Source organism: Notolepis coatsorum (assembly GCF_963971535.1).
Source record: "Notolepis coatsorum genome assembly, chromosome: 6".
Classification (NCBI taxonomy): domain Eukaryota; kingdom Metazoa; phylum Chordata; class Actinopteri; order Aulopiformes; family Paralepididae; genus Notolepis; species Notolepis coatsorum.
Genome location: NC_140170.1, coordinates 135,106,166 through 135,124,218, shown reverse-complemented (window position 1 = coordinate 135,124,218; position 18,053 = coordinate 135,106,166). Strand labels below are relative to the sequence as shown.

Here is an 18,053-nt window from a genome sequence, read left to right as displayed (position 1 = left end):
TCTTTTTTTATATGTCTACATCAAGTTGTTTCCACAACTCTGCTCTGCTCTGCTGCAGTGAGCATTATGGCTGGGTCAGGATATTTGGTGTTTAATGCCCTTGCATACCTGGCTAGACTACAATCATCTTTCTGTGTAAAAACTCAAGGGCCATTCTGAATGAAAGTATTTGACTAAGCAAAGGGAACCGAATGCACAGACTGTCCGTGCAGACTTCTGGAGCCAAATAGTCACTGTTTACCAACAGTAAAAAGGTCTATTGGGACACATTTTTCAAATGGTCTGCCCATGGTGTCATGTATGACTATGCTTGCAATATTTTCTTTTCTGATATGTTAATAAAGGCAAATACAGTATTTGCAACGTGCTGACCTCTGCATTTATCCATAGGCATTTAAAATGGCCCAGGTGGTCCACATTGTTAACTCAATCAGCGCCGGATCCGATGATAGTCAGGTTAACTCGCCAACCGTTCAGCGCCAGACCCGAGTATAGTCAGGTTTTCATCATTATTTATTTTATTCTATATTTCCATTCATTACAGGCACACGGACATCTGGGTTAACATGGGGAATCATCCTGAGAATGCCAAAGTGCAATACCGGCCGCATGCATCCAGGTGGCAGTATCGAGCACCCTTTGAAACATTATCTTGGCCTGTGCGTTGATCAAAAGTCTCCGGTCGGATTTCTATTGGTCGGGCAAGGGGGGGGGTTATAACGGTCGGATTGAAAAGCGTGAATTGCTCCCGGTGCATGATGTGTGGCGGATTATGTTGGCGACACGATCGACACCAATACTGGGACTCGCAATCAGATAATTGGAATATTCCTTTTGGGGTACATCCTAGTGAAGATAAGGCCTATATGGTATGAATCCTGCTGTGATCCAACCATGATTTCACTTCGATCACAATATATGTATGTATTTTACTCCACAACATGTGCCGTTGGTGACGATCAAAGCATCAAAAAACTACCCCCCTCCACCCTTTCATGCATTCATGATGAAACATAATACCGATAATATAGATGTGATTTCAAAATAGTAGCGTGTACAGGCGAGAAACGGCAACGTTTCTAGTGAATTGCACGTATTGCTGCATAGCGTCGTTATCTGGGATTAGACAGGATTACTCTAAAACCATAGTCATATTCACCATGGTATAAAACAGGAATGTATGGATGAAAAAATTATTTCTGTAACACATATTGAACGATAGATAGTCGATGTCAATTGGGCCATAGTATTGTATCCATAGCTATAATATAGAATATAGTTATAGCCCTGTATTCCTATATTTTAGAGCGCATCAGCCTTTTAACACATTCACTGATTAACATGTTTCTGAGGCCCGGCCGTTGAGTGCTAATCACGTGTTAACATGTTTCTGGGTCGTTTATAATTTTTTTCGATTTTAATACCCTATTCAATGTCAGGGAGCTGTGTGTTGCCTGAAAAATGCATACTGGGAATCCGAAGGTGCAGTACCGGCCGCATCCTACCAGGTGGCGGTATCGAGCACCCTTTGAAACTCTGTCTTGGGCTGTGCGGCGATTATATTGGTCCGGGCGCGTGAATACTTTCGGCAGCCAACATGCCCTTCCACGTTGTTCTGATTGGCCGAGCACGCGCATGCGCATGAGCAATACTAAACTCCGCTTAATGCAATTTATACGCATGGAAGTATTGATTATGCCGTAACGAATCATTAAAAAAATATACCGTTAACGGGAATATGTTGTTTCTTTACACATATGTTGGATTATGTAATTGGTTTGTCATGACAAACCAATAAAAAATTTGCGAATTAACCGGTGGCTACAACAACACACAGTAACTACATGCATCATTGTTTACAATGAACGGTGGGGCTAATCTCGAAAGGACTAACCTAAAGTTAGTTGTTCACCAACAATCTACAGACACAAACAAACACAGAACCGGACTGTTATATTAAATTAATTGATTGCCGTTTAACGCGTCCGTGTCCAGTCCTTTTCGAGATTAGCCCCACCGTTCATTGTAAACAATGATGCATGTAGTTACTGTGTGTTGTTGTATGTTGTGTATGTGAATCACAACGGTGTTCACCAGGCCCTTTAAGATGGCACGGTAATGTTGCAACACTGCTGTAATATACCGTAAAGCGTTGTGGTAACGGGAGATGATGTGTGTGTGTTGTGCACTGGTGGAGCAGGTAAAATAAACGGTAAAACGTTACGTCGCAGTCCGGTGCATTATTTAAATACACAATATTGTAGCCACCGGTTAATTCACGATTTTTTATTGGTTTGTCATGACAAACCAATTACATAATCCAACATATGTCTAAAGAAACAACATATTCCCGTTAACGGTATATTTTTTTAATGATTCGTTACGGCGTAATCAATACTTCCATTTGTATAAATTGCGTTACATTTACATTTACATTTAGTCATTTAGCTGACGCTTTTATCCAAAGCGACTTACAAGTTCTGTACGACAAGCCATCAGGAAGGGCACAACTCTATCAGCTGAGCAACAATGTTCATCAAAGTGTTGAGTGCTACAGTGTAGGTTAGTTTATTAGGACAAGTGCATGACAGTACGGTTAGTTAGGGTTAGATTTTTTTTTTTTTATTTTTTTTTTAAATTCAGATAATGGTTGAAGAAGTGCGTCTTTAGTCGACGGTGAAAGATTGGACGTGATTCGGCTGTCCTAACTGGGGTGGGTAGTTCATTCCACCATTGTGGGGCAAGGACTGAGAATAGGCGACTTCTCTTTGATGACCCTCCCGGAGCTTGGATAGGAGTAGGTCTGAGGCGGCCAGAAGATGCAGAGCGTAGGGGTCTTGAGGGTGTGTAGTTAGAGACCATTGACCGGAGGTAGGCGGGAGCGGTTCCCTTTGCCGCACGGTATGCTAGGTCGAGGGCCTTGAAGCGGATTCGTGCAGCAATGGGGAGCCAGTGCAGGTCCCTAAGAAGTGGGGTGACATGGGCCGACTTCGGTAGGTTTGAGATCAGGCGGGCCGCTGCGTTCTGAATGAGTTGAAGAGGCTTAGTGGCAGTGGCCGGGAGGCCAGCGAGCAGTGCATTGCAGTAGTCGAGGCGGGAGATGACTGTTGATTGGACGAGGAGTTGGGTGGCTTCTTTTGTCAGGAAGGGGCGTATCCTTCTGACGTTGCTCAGGAGGAATCGGCAGGTTCTGGTCGTCGCTGCGATGTGAGCAGAGAAGTTCAACTGGTCGTCGAGGACAACACCAAGGTTCTTGGCGGTCGGGGACGCAGTCACAGCTGCATTCTCGACTGTGATTGAAAGGTCGGTTAGGGGGGAGGATTTGGCCGGCAGGTGGAGCAATTCTGTTTTGCTTAGGTTCAGTTTGAGGTGGTTGGACGTCATCCAGGCTGAGATGTCGGACAGACAGGCCGAGATCCGCACAGAGACGTGGATATCTGAGGGAGGGAAGGAGAGGAAGAGTTGAGTATCGTCGGCATAACAATGGTAGGAGAAGCCATGAGACGTGATAATGTTACCCAGTGATTTAGTGTAGAGGGAGAAGAGAAGGGGTCCTAAAACCGAGCCCTGGGGGACACCCGTCCGCAGGGGGCGGGTGGCCGACAGGGTCCCTCTCCATGACACTTGGTAGGAGCGGTCATTGAGGTATGATGACAGCCATGTCAGCGCAGAGCCAGCCACTCCCATTCCTGCGAGGGCCGCAAGGAGGATCTGGTGGTTGACTGTGTCGAAGGCTGCAGATAGATCTAGGAGAATCAGGACAGAGGAGAGGCCTTTCGCTTTTGCTAAGTGAAGTGCCTCTGTGACCGCAATGAGGGCTGTCTCTGTGGAGTGACCAGTCCTGAAGCCTGACTGATTAGGGTCTAGGAGGTCATTCTGTAAGAGATAAGTAGTAAGTTGGTTGGATACAGCACGTTCAAGTGTTTTAGAAAGGAAGGAGAGAAGAGAGACAGGACGGTAGTTGCCTATGACGGTAGGGTTCAGGGTTGGTTTTTTTATGAGCGGCGTGACTCTGGCTTGTTTTAGGGAGGTGGGGACCACCCCCGAGTTGAGTTCGCGTTAGTGTTCCTGCCTGGCTGAGGAGCTTGTCACGGCTCATGCGCATGCACGCGCTCGGCCAATCAGAGCAACGCGGAAGGGCATGTTGGCTGCCGAAAGTATTCACGCAGTCCGGGCGGACTTTTCCATGTCGGGCAAGGGCAGCGGTTGTCCCGATCGGCTTGAGGAGCGTCAAATGCTCCAGGTAGATGATGTATGTTGGATTATGTTGGCGACACGATCGACACCAATACTGGAACTCACGATAAGATAATTGGAATATCCTTTTTGGGGCACATCCTAGTCAAGGTAATATGGGCTATATGATATCAATCTTGCGTTGATCAAAGCATGCCTTCATTGCGATCCGAGCGTATGTGTGTAACCAGGGGCGGACCTTCCTACAGGCGATATAGGCGGTCGCCTAGAGCGCCACCCAGAGGGGGGCGCCAAAAAAAAAAAAAAAAAAAAAAAGTTTTGGCGCCCCCCTCTATATCTGCAACCATTATTTTTACATTAAAAAAATTCTAACATAAGGGAAAATGAGCCAAACATCTAAAACGGTCGGTCGGTCTGAGCCTCAGCTTTAGGTGTTCACAGTCAGAACATGCTAGAGCGCTGTGCATTGATGGGTATCGGTCAAGTGGTTATAGAATTGAACGTTGAGGAAAGAAAGACTAACGTTAGAGAACTATGAAGAAAAAAGCCAAAAAAATACAAAAAGTGGTGAATCTCGCCTAGGGCGCCAAATGGGCTAGGTCCGCCCCTGTGTGTAACGCTAGTCCATAGCATAACGTATTCCGTTGGTGACGATCAAAGCATAAAAAAACGACCCCCCCCCCCCCCTTTCATGCATTCATGATGGAACATAATACCGATCATATGCATTTGATTTTTTTATTGTAGCGTGTGTAGGGACGGAGCGCCAATGCATTTAGTATAATACACATTGGGGGCTATTACCAGCCTCCCATGAATTACCCTAGACCGCTCTAAATATATAATAACATCATATATAGTTAATAATAACCATTTCAGCCTATGCTTTATGAGAGCTCATAAAGGAAGGAAATATTGCCAAATTCTTGAAAAATGCAGATGTGAGAAATGACAATTACCGGTACATTAAGTTAGATTTGGGGGAATTCCTCTTTAAGTTTGCTATGGTACATTAGATTTACATCCATATTTGTATTATTAATAGATTGCATCACATTGAAGGCATTGTGTACTGTAAAAGGATTAACATTGAGATGTTTATAGTCTAAAAGTAGAGCAACCTGATAAGACTAATATTTAAGGATATCAAGGTATAGAATTATAATGGGATCAAACAGACAGCAGGGCAGCACTATTAATTATATTAGTAGTATCATCATCATCATCATTGATTCAGTTATGCCATCAATCTCATTAACTTCAATCTGGGGAATCATTCGAACCAATCATAATCAATAAAAAAAATTACCAGTGACTGCCAAAAAGCGGATCCTCCCACGGCAGCCAGCAAATACATAATTATAATGAAGATTTGCACCTCAGTCACATCAATGCTGAGTGAGAGGAAAGAAGCACATGGATTTACAGCAGAGGTTAGTGAGCTGATTGGACAGTTTCTACAAGCACACATCAACCCTACCACCTCCTTCCTCACACCACCCAGCTGGGACTGAAACCACAGTGCCCTACAATATTTTGCAGCAATGTGAAGGGTGCTTCTTAGTGTTGATAATCAATGTGAAGGGTGCTTCTTAGTGTTGATAATCAATGTGAAGGTTCCTTCTTAGTGTTGATAATCAATGTGAAGGGTGCTTCTTAGTGTTGATGATCAATGTGAAGGGTGCTTCTTAGTGTTGATGATCAATGTGAAGGGTGCTTCTTAGTGTTGATGATCAATGTGAAGGGTGCTTCTTAGTGTTGATGATCAATGCGAAGGGTGCTTCTTAGTGTTGATGATCAATGTGGGGTGCTTCTTAGTGTTGATAATCAATGTGAAGGGTGCTTCTTAGTGTTGATGATCAATGTGAAGGGTGCTTCTTAGTGTTGATAATCAATGTGAATGGTCCTTCTTAGTGTTGATAATCAATGTGAAGGGTGCTTCTTAGTGTTGATGATCAATGTGAAGGGTGCTTCTTAGTGTTGATGATCAATGTGAAGGGTCCTTCTTAGTGTTGATCAATGTGAAGGGTGCTTCTTAGTGTTGATCAATGTGAAGAGTGCTTCTTAGTGTTGATAATCAATGTGCCACTGGTGTGTGAGTGGGGAGACCGCCAAGTCCCCGGTGCATGGGGGCCAGAGTGAGACATCCACACTGGTTTGGTTTTGGTTTGACAGACAGGCTCGCTTGGTCCTCCTCTCCGTCTACATACGGAGTCTAGTCTATACTCAGAGCGTGTGACAGCTGTAGGGGACCCGGACCGGTTGGGACAGAGCCCTGGAGACTAGCTGTAGGGGACCCGGAGTGGTCAGGACAGAGCCTGCACTACCGAGAAGACTGATTGTATAATGACATTTACAAGTATTTCATTCACATTAAGGCCACTGCCTTTAACGGTGCAGTGTTTTTTATTTATTTATAAATAAGTGTTAAGTAGCTCTACATTCTGACGGCCATCACTGATTTTAGTCAGTAACATGGGTCTCCCATGCCCTCCGCCATGCAGTAAACAGAAAATACATTCCACAAAATACGATCCCACTTTATACAATCAGGAGAAAGAACCCTACTGTAGATATTTTAACTTATTTAAACAAATCTTGCAAAGCCAAATTTGCTTACTGCACTGGTAGATTATTTTACTTTCAAGCACATTTGCTTAAAACTAGTTTGCATTTCTTATTTTTGTCAGACCAGTTCTCTCTCCTGATTGGATAAAGTGGGAAACGAGATACCAAGAAATGTATTTTGTCTTTACTGCAGAGTGGAGGGACTGGGATATCCATGTTACTGACCTTACGTCACTCTGTATCAGTGATGGTTGTCGGAATGTGGAGCTATTATTTTAACATGTAGACCACTTATTTTGACAAATCATCTTTGATCTAGGACAAGGCTGGGTTGGGAAAACCAGGAGAACTGCATTAACTCCCATTATGAAATTAATCCAAAGTAACTTTCTACATGTCACAAGCAGCTGATCTATTTTTCTTTTTTTACTTGGATTGTTATGAAAGCATTTCAATTAGCAGATTCACTCCCATACACAGTACATCTCATACGAAAACTACAGTGGTTAAAAACAATCTCAAGTAATCAAGAGTTTTTAAATTACATTCGTGTATTCTGCTTGTTTTGACAACTTTCCACCCGATCTACCAAATATGGTGGCCGTGTGAATAAGGTGACTTGCACTGTGGTGTGAAGACCAGGAGAATCAAATGATGCCAAACATGAGGGGAATACATCTTAAATACCATCATTGACAGATTTGTTTTCTAATGAGTCTGGGCAACTTCCTAGCCATGAAGGACCACTGCAGCTGAATGAATGTAGAGGCAACATAAGACTGCTGCTTTGGACATTACATCCTCAATAGTGTGGCAGCAGTTTTCATAGAGCCTTGCAAAGTGTAACTGGCTTGAGGTCAGCGAGGAAGGAGGAAGAGATCACTGAATGGCTTAGGCTTATAGTCGAGGTGACGGCTGGGGAATTTACCGTCACATTCCAAAAGCCGGGGCCGACAGTGGCTGTCAGCATCTGTAACAGTGCTAGACAGATCTGTAGCTCTGTAATGTCAAATCTATACACAAAAAATACCAACACTTAGTCCATTTCAGTCACAAGTAACTGATATATACTAGTGGAGATCATTTAACTTAAGAAAATCAAAACATTTAACATATTTGTCAACAACTATTCAAGCAAACCAACTTCCTGACAATAAGTAAAATATCTGTTTGGAGGAAATTAATACATCTTTTTGAATAGGACTTTTCAAGGCATTCAACATGTGAATCTTGTACCCTGCTGCAGTGCCTGTGGCTAATCTCTGACATGAGTGCAGGGACAAGCACAGTATTTCTCACAGGAGACAAAGCTAATCATACAGGATAGTACAGTAATTACAAACCAAGGCCAATAGTTGCTGGACTCTTAATACATTTTCTGTTATAGCTCTTGAGAATACTTATTCTTACTACTACATTTTTATGAAATAAAAGTATATGATATATCCCCTACACATACAGAGTAATCACCTCAAACAGATTTCCACACCATTTCATATCTAGGGAACCCCAAAATAGATGAGCCTGCAGCCACATACATAATATATTTAGTAACATTTTATGCCAGGAACCCCCATCTGAGAAGAACTTTGTCAAATATGATTTAGCACAGGAATGGTTATCTGCACTGTAGATAAGGCAATACAAGTATGGAGAGTGAAACGTATGACATTTGTATTCTCCCTCATTTGGCTATGGATCCCCCGGAACCCCCTCAAGGACCCCTGGCCCATAGCTTAGACGCTGGCCTGAAAAGAATAACTGAATTTAACTGAAACTGAACATTCTGTCTTAACACTTTGAGTGCCAGCAACGCGTTTTGTCGTTAGTTCATGCCGCCAGTTGAGTGCCGGCAACGCTATATAGCGTTTGTTTGTCGTATTTTTTTTTATTGGCGATTTTATTTCATCAATCGAGCCTCACGCTAGTGTTGCAGAGTCTCTCTGAGCTCAATTGGGAAGATACCGCCCCCTATCGTCTCTCCCTGTGGTACTGCATCCCATTAGTTTAGACTGATGATGGGGGGGAGGGGCCAGTTTCCTCATTTTACTTTTCCGTCAAGCCAACTGAAGAATCCATTGTGATCGCCGACCATCAGAACAGCGTGGATTATGTATTTCCAGCACCCAACACTGAATCAATAAACACGATCGATATTTGAAATGGCGATCAGGAATTGGAATAATCTTTTTTGATAACATCTGATCTGAGGTAAGGAATCTATTTTACCAGTCTTGGGATAATCAGAGCTTTTTTTACAGAGATATCAGCGTGTCCCATATGTGTGTGTGTGTGTGTGTGGCTGTGATCGCTGATCAGGAAATGAGAGAATCGATATTTCAGCCCGCTTCTATAGCGTGCATAAGTACACATATACTATCGATAATCTAGCGTTTATTTGAAAACTATTCATAAATAGGCCGAAAAATGACAACGTTTTTGTGTATGCCAGAATATTCCAGTAAATGCCGATTATCACGGAATCTTTATATTTTCCTTGAAAACGAGGGCTTTTCAAAATGCTATAAAACGGAAATGAAGCTATTAAAAAACAATCCGTTTCGACAATGTTGACTGCAAACAAGTCATTGATAAACGACGGGCAGATTAGACACAGTCATAATTTAAGACAGAGATTATGCATTCACAACACTATCATTGAAGTGGGTGCCGGCATTCAACCACGTTTTACCTTGTTAATGGCCGGCACTGAAAGTGTTAAGAACAGTAGACTATTCTAAAATTCTTTTGGTCAGTCATCCCTAATAACAATATCACAGAAAATGTGTGTTTTACACATGTTTTTCTAATGGTATGTATAGGTATGTTTATCGAAAATAGCCATTGGCACCAATGAAGTAATGCGCGCAGGAGTCTGGATCTTTACGCAGAGAGAAAACCAGATATAATATATTATAACCTGGGAAACATCCCTCAAGTCAGGTATCATTGTTTCCAAAATTTCATTGGCTACAAAAACTGTCAATCATTTTCACCATCAGAGGTGATTGGTCCGGTCACCGGGGAGGCGAAACCGGAGGTGGTCACTTTTTAGAAACTGAAAAACTGTTTGGTCTTATAACCCGAATTTGGAAGCACATAATAGGTCAAGTAGGGTCGACTCGGGTGTCAATCAAACAGCGGCTATCTTAGCTTTCAACCGATGTATTGGTTCAGAGACAGTGGGACGCTGTCAAACGAGAGCAAATGTGCTGCGAAGGCCTCACACCTCATTTGTGTGCAAGAGCTCACACAAACATTTACGGCCTCACAAAGTCAGAGCCCCATTCATTGTCTATGGAGCAGCCCCAGAGTTTACATCCAAGTAACATCATAAACAGCTCCTAAAGCTTTAGGAGAGAGTGGTGCATGTTTACAAACACCGACTGAAGTGACCTGGGGCACAGGAAGAAAATACCTGACATTTCCCTTTAACATAACTCACATGCCAAAGCGCAGGGTGCCAGACACATAGGTCTGCCAGTGAGCACAGTAGAACATGAACATGCCAGCAAAACAGCAGAAGAACATCCAGTCAGGGTTGGTGCCCAGCTGCACTGCTATACTGGTACCCAGAACCACAAACACTGCAGGAAGGAAAAGAGGAGAGAGAAGGGTTAACATGACAACACAGCAGGAAGTAGGAGAAGAGAGAAGGGTTAACATGACAACACAGAAGGAAGTAGGAGAGGAGAGAAGGGTTAACATGACAACACAGCAGGATACATTACATGAAGGCAAATTTAGTAGAGCCGCAGGGGGAACGGTTGTGTGTCACGACTACTATGACTATTTCTAGATTAGAAATAGCAACTCTGCCTGGATTATTTTGGTTTCCCCAAGTCTGGATTCTCTATGTCAAAATGATGTCATCAATCCTAAGGCGTTGGGACAGTTGGGAAATGCAACTTTATTGGCTCCACAACCTTCCCCCTAATTGTTTTTCAGTTTTCAAAGATATTGATTGATGATGACACTTGAATGCAGCGAATCCTGAAATCCAGACCTGAGGAAACTGGAAATATCAATGTAACATTGTCATTTCCAGCCAGTAACCCTGGCCCTCATTAGATTAGAGTAAAATGCATTGTTATCGTGCAGCAGTACAACGAAAAGAAGCTGTACATTTGCCCCAAAGCTCTACTCAATTAGATGCATGTTGTTTTGTTTGCTGTGTTGCCTTCCTTTAAAGTCCCCAATCAGAATGTATTTCCACATGGATTCTTGAAGACTGACTTGTATGTGAGAAATAAGCTTTTTCCAGTTTCAAAAGATTAGATTCAAAATGTATTGTCATTATACATATGCACAAGTAGCAGTACAATGAAAAGAGGTTGGCATCCAACCAGTGTGCAAACGTAGCAGTAAAATGCTATATAAAATTGAAAATGTACAAGTGATTCAACTGGAGTATATTTAAATGAGTACTAATGTATGTGTACACTGTGTTATTGTGTAGTGATACAGGTATAAAAACACTATGGTAGTAAGTCACACTGGCCAGTCAAAAGACATGTCTCTTTCACATTAGTCCATCAATTTGAGAATGAAAAAGGTCTCATGTCCAATTAATCAAAATATAAATAAAGCCAGTAGTGAGGCAATCAGTGTTTCACTGGGCACTCCATATTGTAATCATGGATTGGCACTTTAAAACACAATTTAATAGTATCCAAACATTTACCTGTAGAGAGGGAGTCACAGCCATGATCAAAAAGCTCGCCCAGTGGAGAGCTGCTATTCGTGCGTCTAGCCTGCTTCCCGTCTATGGCGTCCAATGACTGGTAGATAAACAGGCCTACTGCACACAACAGGTACGCCCACAGAGGGGCCTATGGGAACAGAGAGAGAGCGCATTCACAGACTAATCTGAGGAATAAACGTTTGTTATTCCAGCACTCTGAAACACAAGGGCTGCAGAGTTTATCAGTAAACAATACCTGACATAAGTTTAAAAATTCTGTTATACACCAGGAACATCACAAATATGACAAGTAGGGCGGCTAAGTGGCGCAGTGGGCAAGGCGCTCGTCACTAATGCAGGAGATGCTGGGTTTGGGAAGTGGGAAGCTGGTGGGTGGGGATCGGACGTTGTGGACAGCGACTCCTACAGGTCGGTTGGTGCGCCTGCGCAGCAGAATCAGGAAGCAGCGAGGGCGGCATGTCCCTCCCACGCAGACCCTCGCCGCTGAGAGATTGCGCTGTTCGGGTGAAAAGATGAGACAGCTGCCTCCTCGTGTACCGGAGGGGACACGTGATGTAGTGGTTAAACACTGTCGCCTCACAGCAAGAAGGTCCAGGGTTCGATTCCCGCTTGGGGACCAGGTTTCCATGATGCCAGTTACCCAGGTGGGGTATCTCCCAGGCCTTTCTGTGTGGAGTTTGCATGTTCTCCCTGTGCTCGCAAGGGTTCCCCCCCGATAAGATAAACACAATGGAAAAACATGCACAACAACAAGATCGCTAACGCTGTGGCGTCCTTGATGAAGACGGACAGGAGCACTTGGATTGGTCCCCTGGCGTGGCTCACGTTGCGCCTGTCTGCTCCCAGCTGCCCTTGGGGGGGGAAGGACGACGGGATGGGTTAATCGCAGAGACGAATCGCATACATACATCGCATGCATGCCGATTAATGACCTCTGAGCAGGTCCTAATTTATTATTATTATGCAAGGCTTGGTCCACATTGCAGCCGACCTGTGGGAGGCATGGCCTAACAGAGTTCGAGACAGGAGAGGGTAGAATTGGACAATACGAAACTGGGATGGGAGAAAAATAGAAAATGGGAGAAAAAGTAGATAAAAAAATATATATATATATGACAAGTAGAAGCTAGGCCCATACTTAGGTTGTATACGGTTTCTTTAATTCCACAAGGCAGCATGAAGCCTAACAGAACATTTCCTTACTTCAGTCTACAAGCACAGAGCATTATCAATTCTGCAAGCCTTCCTTTTCCATGCTTTTTTATACATTTGCTGGCAGGAATGCTAATTGGTAGTAGTTTGTTTTGCCCAAAACAGATTTAAATCGTGTTTTGAGCTTGGAAATTACAAGCTTGCATGCACACAGCATAATATAAGAGAGAGCCTGGCATTAAGCCTTTTATTCAGTCAAACCCTGTTGGCCAAAAACTGGGATTTGAGGAGAAAAGGCCAAGGAGGGGGCTGTGGAAAAACTATTGCTATGTTGCGCCTAGGGATGGGTACCGAATTCTGTACTTTTAAGGGTACCGACCGAAACACGTCAGTACTACCGTGTATCGTTTCACGTGAGATCCAACGGTGCCAATTTTCGGTAATGCAAAAAAATATATATAATAATCCGATGACGTCATGTTTTGTTTACCGCAAAACGAAACCGCACGTTAGCGCCAACGACACGTGCACAATACATGTTTTCAAACTCTCTTTGGGTGTTTGCAATTCATGGGGAGTATATGTCTCTGATATCTTGGTACAGTGGGCAGGTTGTTAGAAAGTGTAGCTCAGTTTCCACCTCTGCTCTGACATGGCTGTTAGCCTAGCTAGCCACAGAGCGCCTTTAGAGGAGAGGCTCCGATTGAATCCAGGACACAGACATGCAGCCAATGGGACACTGGCTCTGTTCATGGTCACGAATGGAATCCAGCTTCATTTATTTACTACAGATGACAAACATGTTGTTTCTTTTTGACATACGGAACAACTGATCACTACAGCCCAGCATCATATTACTGTAGCCTCTAGTCTCTTGAAACACCACTATCTCCAAACTTCCACTCCTCTCGAAACTTTTTTGTTATGTGCTCTCGCTGCCGTGTGGGTTTTCTTTTTAGCGGTCGGCTTACTCCTTCCATAGTTCCACATATTTGTAACCCATGTAACATTATTAAGCTAACGTTAGCTAATCGTCTGACATAACGTTAGCTCCCTAGGCTACAGTGCAAGCAGTAACAGTGCAGAAGAGTAGCGGATGCGACGTCGGTAAACAAGCCACACACACCGCAGAGTGGGTCTTCTCCAAAGCGGGGGACACTGTGTGGAGCGGGCTCGGCTCTTACCAGAGAGTGAAGTGAACATGTTAATCTTTCTGAAAAAGAACTGCTAGAATACTCAATCAGCAGCAGAGTAGTTAATTGCTGCTAGATTGTTTAATCAGTTGTAAAATACTTTCATTTATTTGTTATTTAAATATATAGATGTGTATTTTTTTATCAGCAGAATCGTTTTTTTTAAACAATGTTTTTATTGCAATTTTTTCCTTTTACACAAACACACATATACAGAAAATAGCACATGACAAAAATAAAAAGACACCCTCCAATCCCCTCCCTAATTATAATACAAATGACATTTCCGCAGACATACTACAATAGAAATAATTAATGTTAATTATCAGCAGAATAGTTAATTGCTAGAGTGGTTTGTTTACCCTTGTTTTATACTTGTTATTTTGTAAAATACAATACCTTTATTTATTTTGTATTTAAATAGTATTATGTGTACCTTTTTAGTTAATTAGTTTTTTTTAAATAAACATAACATTTATTTAAAGATATGTGTGTGACGTGTATAATATATATATTGTTCTAAATAAATAATAATAACTTTATTTGTATAGCACCTTTCATATAGGGGATTGCAGTTCAAAGTGCTTTACATCAATCAGTAAGATGTAAATAATAATGAAGTAATAATAAATAATACATTATTTATTTATTAACACTTTGACTGCCGGGAACCGTCTTTAGACGTCTTTGCTGGCCATGCTAAAGTTGCCGGAGGACGTGTTACGTCGTCCTTATATCAATATTTCAAAAATCTGCGATCGGATTCATATGTCCCCTCCGCTGGCCTGAGATCCACCAGCAGGACCCACTGAGCTCTCTGGCGGTTCAGGAGCGCCATCTGGTGGCCGATCAGCGCAATCGCCAAACAGGATGTTGCATAGAGGTTGTCCTAGACGTCCGTAGTACTTCCGGGTGCTCGCTATAGGTCATGGGACTCTGGCTCGTCACGCTACACGGTGATCGATTGGCAATAACTCGATAAACAACATGATTTGGACGTATATACCATTATACAAGCTGGAGATGGACCGGGTAAAAATATATCCCATAATGATAAGATTTCTACTCTACGATGATCGCCCAACGGCGTGCGGAGACTGGGGTGAGTTTCAGCGTGTAACGTTACCGTCTTCGATAACTGCTATTATCAACATTTGACCCACATTAGATGATTGGTATAACGCTGCCCACGGAATTATAAACGCCCCCTCGCCCATCCGGTCAACATCAGATGACGTGTAGTAACTTCTAGAAGTACGTCTAGTTGGAATTTTTTATATCGCGCTGATTGCCATCAAACTGTATTTCATCATCAATATAATGCATTTGGGGCTATATATCACGTTCTGGAGAAAGCTGCAGAAAGAGATGAAAACATACTTATACATTAGACCATACTTTACTATGAATATGTGAATGAAAAAGTTTAACGTTGCTACACAATGAACAATACATATAGGACTTTGAATGGGCCCTAATAATGGCAATGTAGCAATAGAATTTAAAAAGTTATAGCCCTGCAAAGAAGGGGACTTTCTCCATAGACAAATAGCGCTGGCAATCTATGGTATATCATGAATTTAACCTTAGGCAGCCAAAGTGTTAAATATAAAGTTTGGATTAAAAAAAAAATATTACAACTGAGGTACCGGTAGGTAGATTACATTAGAGACTAAAGTACAGAAAAAAGGTACCGTTGGGTACCGGTATAGATTCACAGGTACCGGTTCAAATTTGAAGGTACCCAACTTGCGCCAGAGGCTACTAGCTGCAATCTATAAGTATTGACCACAAGCCACGTAGAGTGTAGCAACATACCATGCTTCTATTGAATCATGACAGAACTGATAAACAGCCATGTGGACATGACACCCTGGATCTGCTCAAGTGTTTATTAATTTGAGCAACAGACCTCTGACCTAGTTATCAGATAGAGGAACCATTTGGTATGTTAGGTTCAAGAGCATTACCTCTCAGCATACGAGATAGTATTACCATACTAAGACCTGGCTATCAGAGAGAGGAACCATCTGGTATGTTAGGTATGAGATGGTATTCAGCTGACAAATGTTTGACAGACCTGGCCTATCGGATGGACAAAACATTAAATGTATAGTGGATACACTTCATTGCTATTGTGTGTGTAAGCATATTACTACAAGTCTCACACAATCAGAGTATAATCTGACACACAAGTCTACTGTATGCAGATTGAATTTCTAGAAATTCTCTAGCATTCTACAAATGTACACCAGCATAGCTATAGCTACAGAAAATTGCATAATAGTAATTAGCTTGGAAAGTCTGCATTATGTTCCTGGTATTTGATGCATGCCATCAACTAGGACCGTTCCAGGCTTTTGTAATTTTACAGAGATAAAAAGAAAAAGTATTATATAGCGTTACATTTGTGTTAACCACATAATGCTGCAAAATTCTATATGTAAACATTTAACTTTTTTACTTTTTATTTATGGTGCTAAACCGTCATAAATCATAAGCAGCACTGTGACCGGAGACAAGCAGATTATTCTCTTTGTTGCGGTTCTCCCTTGCATACAGTAGGGTACAAATATGTGCATAATAGTCCCTCAACCTTTGTCCTACAAAGGAAACAGGAGGTGGGAAAAGCAAAGGGTGCAGAGGGTCACTTATATTTTCACCTTTAACTGCGGAAGTGGTCCATGTGAGCAGATACAGTATACAGGGCCCTGTGTGAGCGGATATACAGGGGCTCCTGTGAGGAGATATGCAGGGCCCTGTGTGAGCGGATATACAGGGTCCCATATGAGCAGATACACAGGGGCTCCTGTGAGTGGATATACAGGGCCCTGTGAGTGGATATACAGGGCCCTTTGAGTGGATATACAGGGCCCTGTGAGTGGATATACAGGGCCCTGTGAGTGGATATACAGGGCCCTGTGAGTGGATATACAGGGCCCTTTGAGTGGATATACAGGGCCCTGTGAGTGGATATACAGGGCCCTGTGAGTGGATATACAGGGCCCTGTGAGTGGATATACAGGGCCCTTTGAGTGGATATACAGGGCCCTGTGAGTGGATATACAGGGGCCCATATATCATATTATGAGCAGATATACAGCAGCGCAGGTGAATTTGTGACAAGATTCACAGCATGGGACATGAATTTCACATTGTGGCCATAGTTAAAATTAAATGAAATGATTCAAGTCAGCTTTAAAAAGGGAATGTCACCCAGCAATTCACTGTGCCCCAGGACAGTTCAGTCAATATTTGTGAACATGCACTCTTTGCTAAAGCTAGAAATCAGAGAGAGAACCCTCCAATCGGTCACTGGGATGTAAAATCTGGGGCAGCTCCATAGACAATGAATTGGTTCAAACTTTATGAAGACATGTTTGTATGAGATATTACATTCAAATGAAGGTTGAATTCTGAGTCAGATCTTCTAGCAATGGTACAATATAAACCTAATTTTACACACACATTTTATGGCCGATTGGCGGGTTCATTTTCTGATTTATAGCTTTAGGAGAGAGTGGCTGCGTGTCCCAAATACATTACTGACTGACCTGCCCTGGGGCACAGGTAGAACATAATGTGAGGAAATGGAGAGAATCACACATATGCTGAGGCTGCAAGAGGAGAAATTTTAGTCAAAATGGGAAAAGTGGGAGGAATATAGGAAGAAAAGGAGCGACATCACAGAAGGATGAAAAGGAAACAAGAAAATAAATTGAAATATAAATAAACAATGTAAAGATAGAAAAACTTGCATTGTGAAGCGACCTTGGGTTCTATGAAAGGCGCTATATAAATTTGATCTATTATTATTATTATTATTATTATTACTATTATTATTATTATTATTATTATTATTATTATTATTATTATTATTATTATTATTATTATTATTATTATTATTATTATTATTATTATTATTATTATTATTATTAAATGACCAATGAACCCATGTCACCCCCTGACTTTTATTTCAGTTTTCTTTTTGATATTATACTTTTTTCTTTATTGTTTCTGTATGTTTAATGGAATTGTAAATTCTGTCTTTGTATTTTGTACCTGGAAGACCAACTGATCTAATGTTAATATTCACGGATGATGTTTGTAAATCAAAAATGAAAATAAATAAATAAATTATGTGGCTATACAGTATAATAATGTCAGTATATGAAGTTGCATTCCGTGGCTATACAGTATAATTGTCAATTTAAGTTTAAAAAAAAAAGAACATAATA

The 18,053-nt window shown here is 41.9% G+C and overlaps 1 protein-coding gene across 2 annotated transcripts in view; it reads right to left on the bottom strand.

The window, feature by feature from the left end:
• Positions 1-18,053, bottom strand: part of LOC311230046 (choline/ethanolaminephosphotransferase 1-like) — a 33,322-nt gene that overhangs the window by 8,942 nt on the left and 6,327 nt on the right. Inside the window, exons 4-6 of one of the 2 annotated variants that reach the window (XM_084316185.1) lie at positions 11,450-11,597; positions 10,211-10,352; positions 7,694-7,778 (exon numbers count right to left, since the gene is read on the bottom strand). In XM_084316185.1, coding sequence (XP_084172311.1) covers positions 7,694-7,778; positions 10,211-10,352; positions 11,450-11,597 — 375 coding nt within the window. Of the gene's footprint in view, positions 1-5,506; positions 5,592-7,693; positions 7,779-10,210; positions 10,353-11,449; positions 11,598-18,053 lie in introns of both variants that reach the window. The other variant, XM_084316184.1, reaches the window with a different exon arrangement.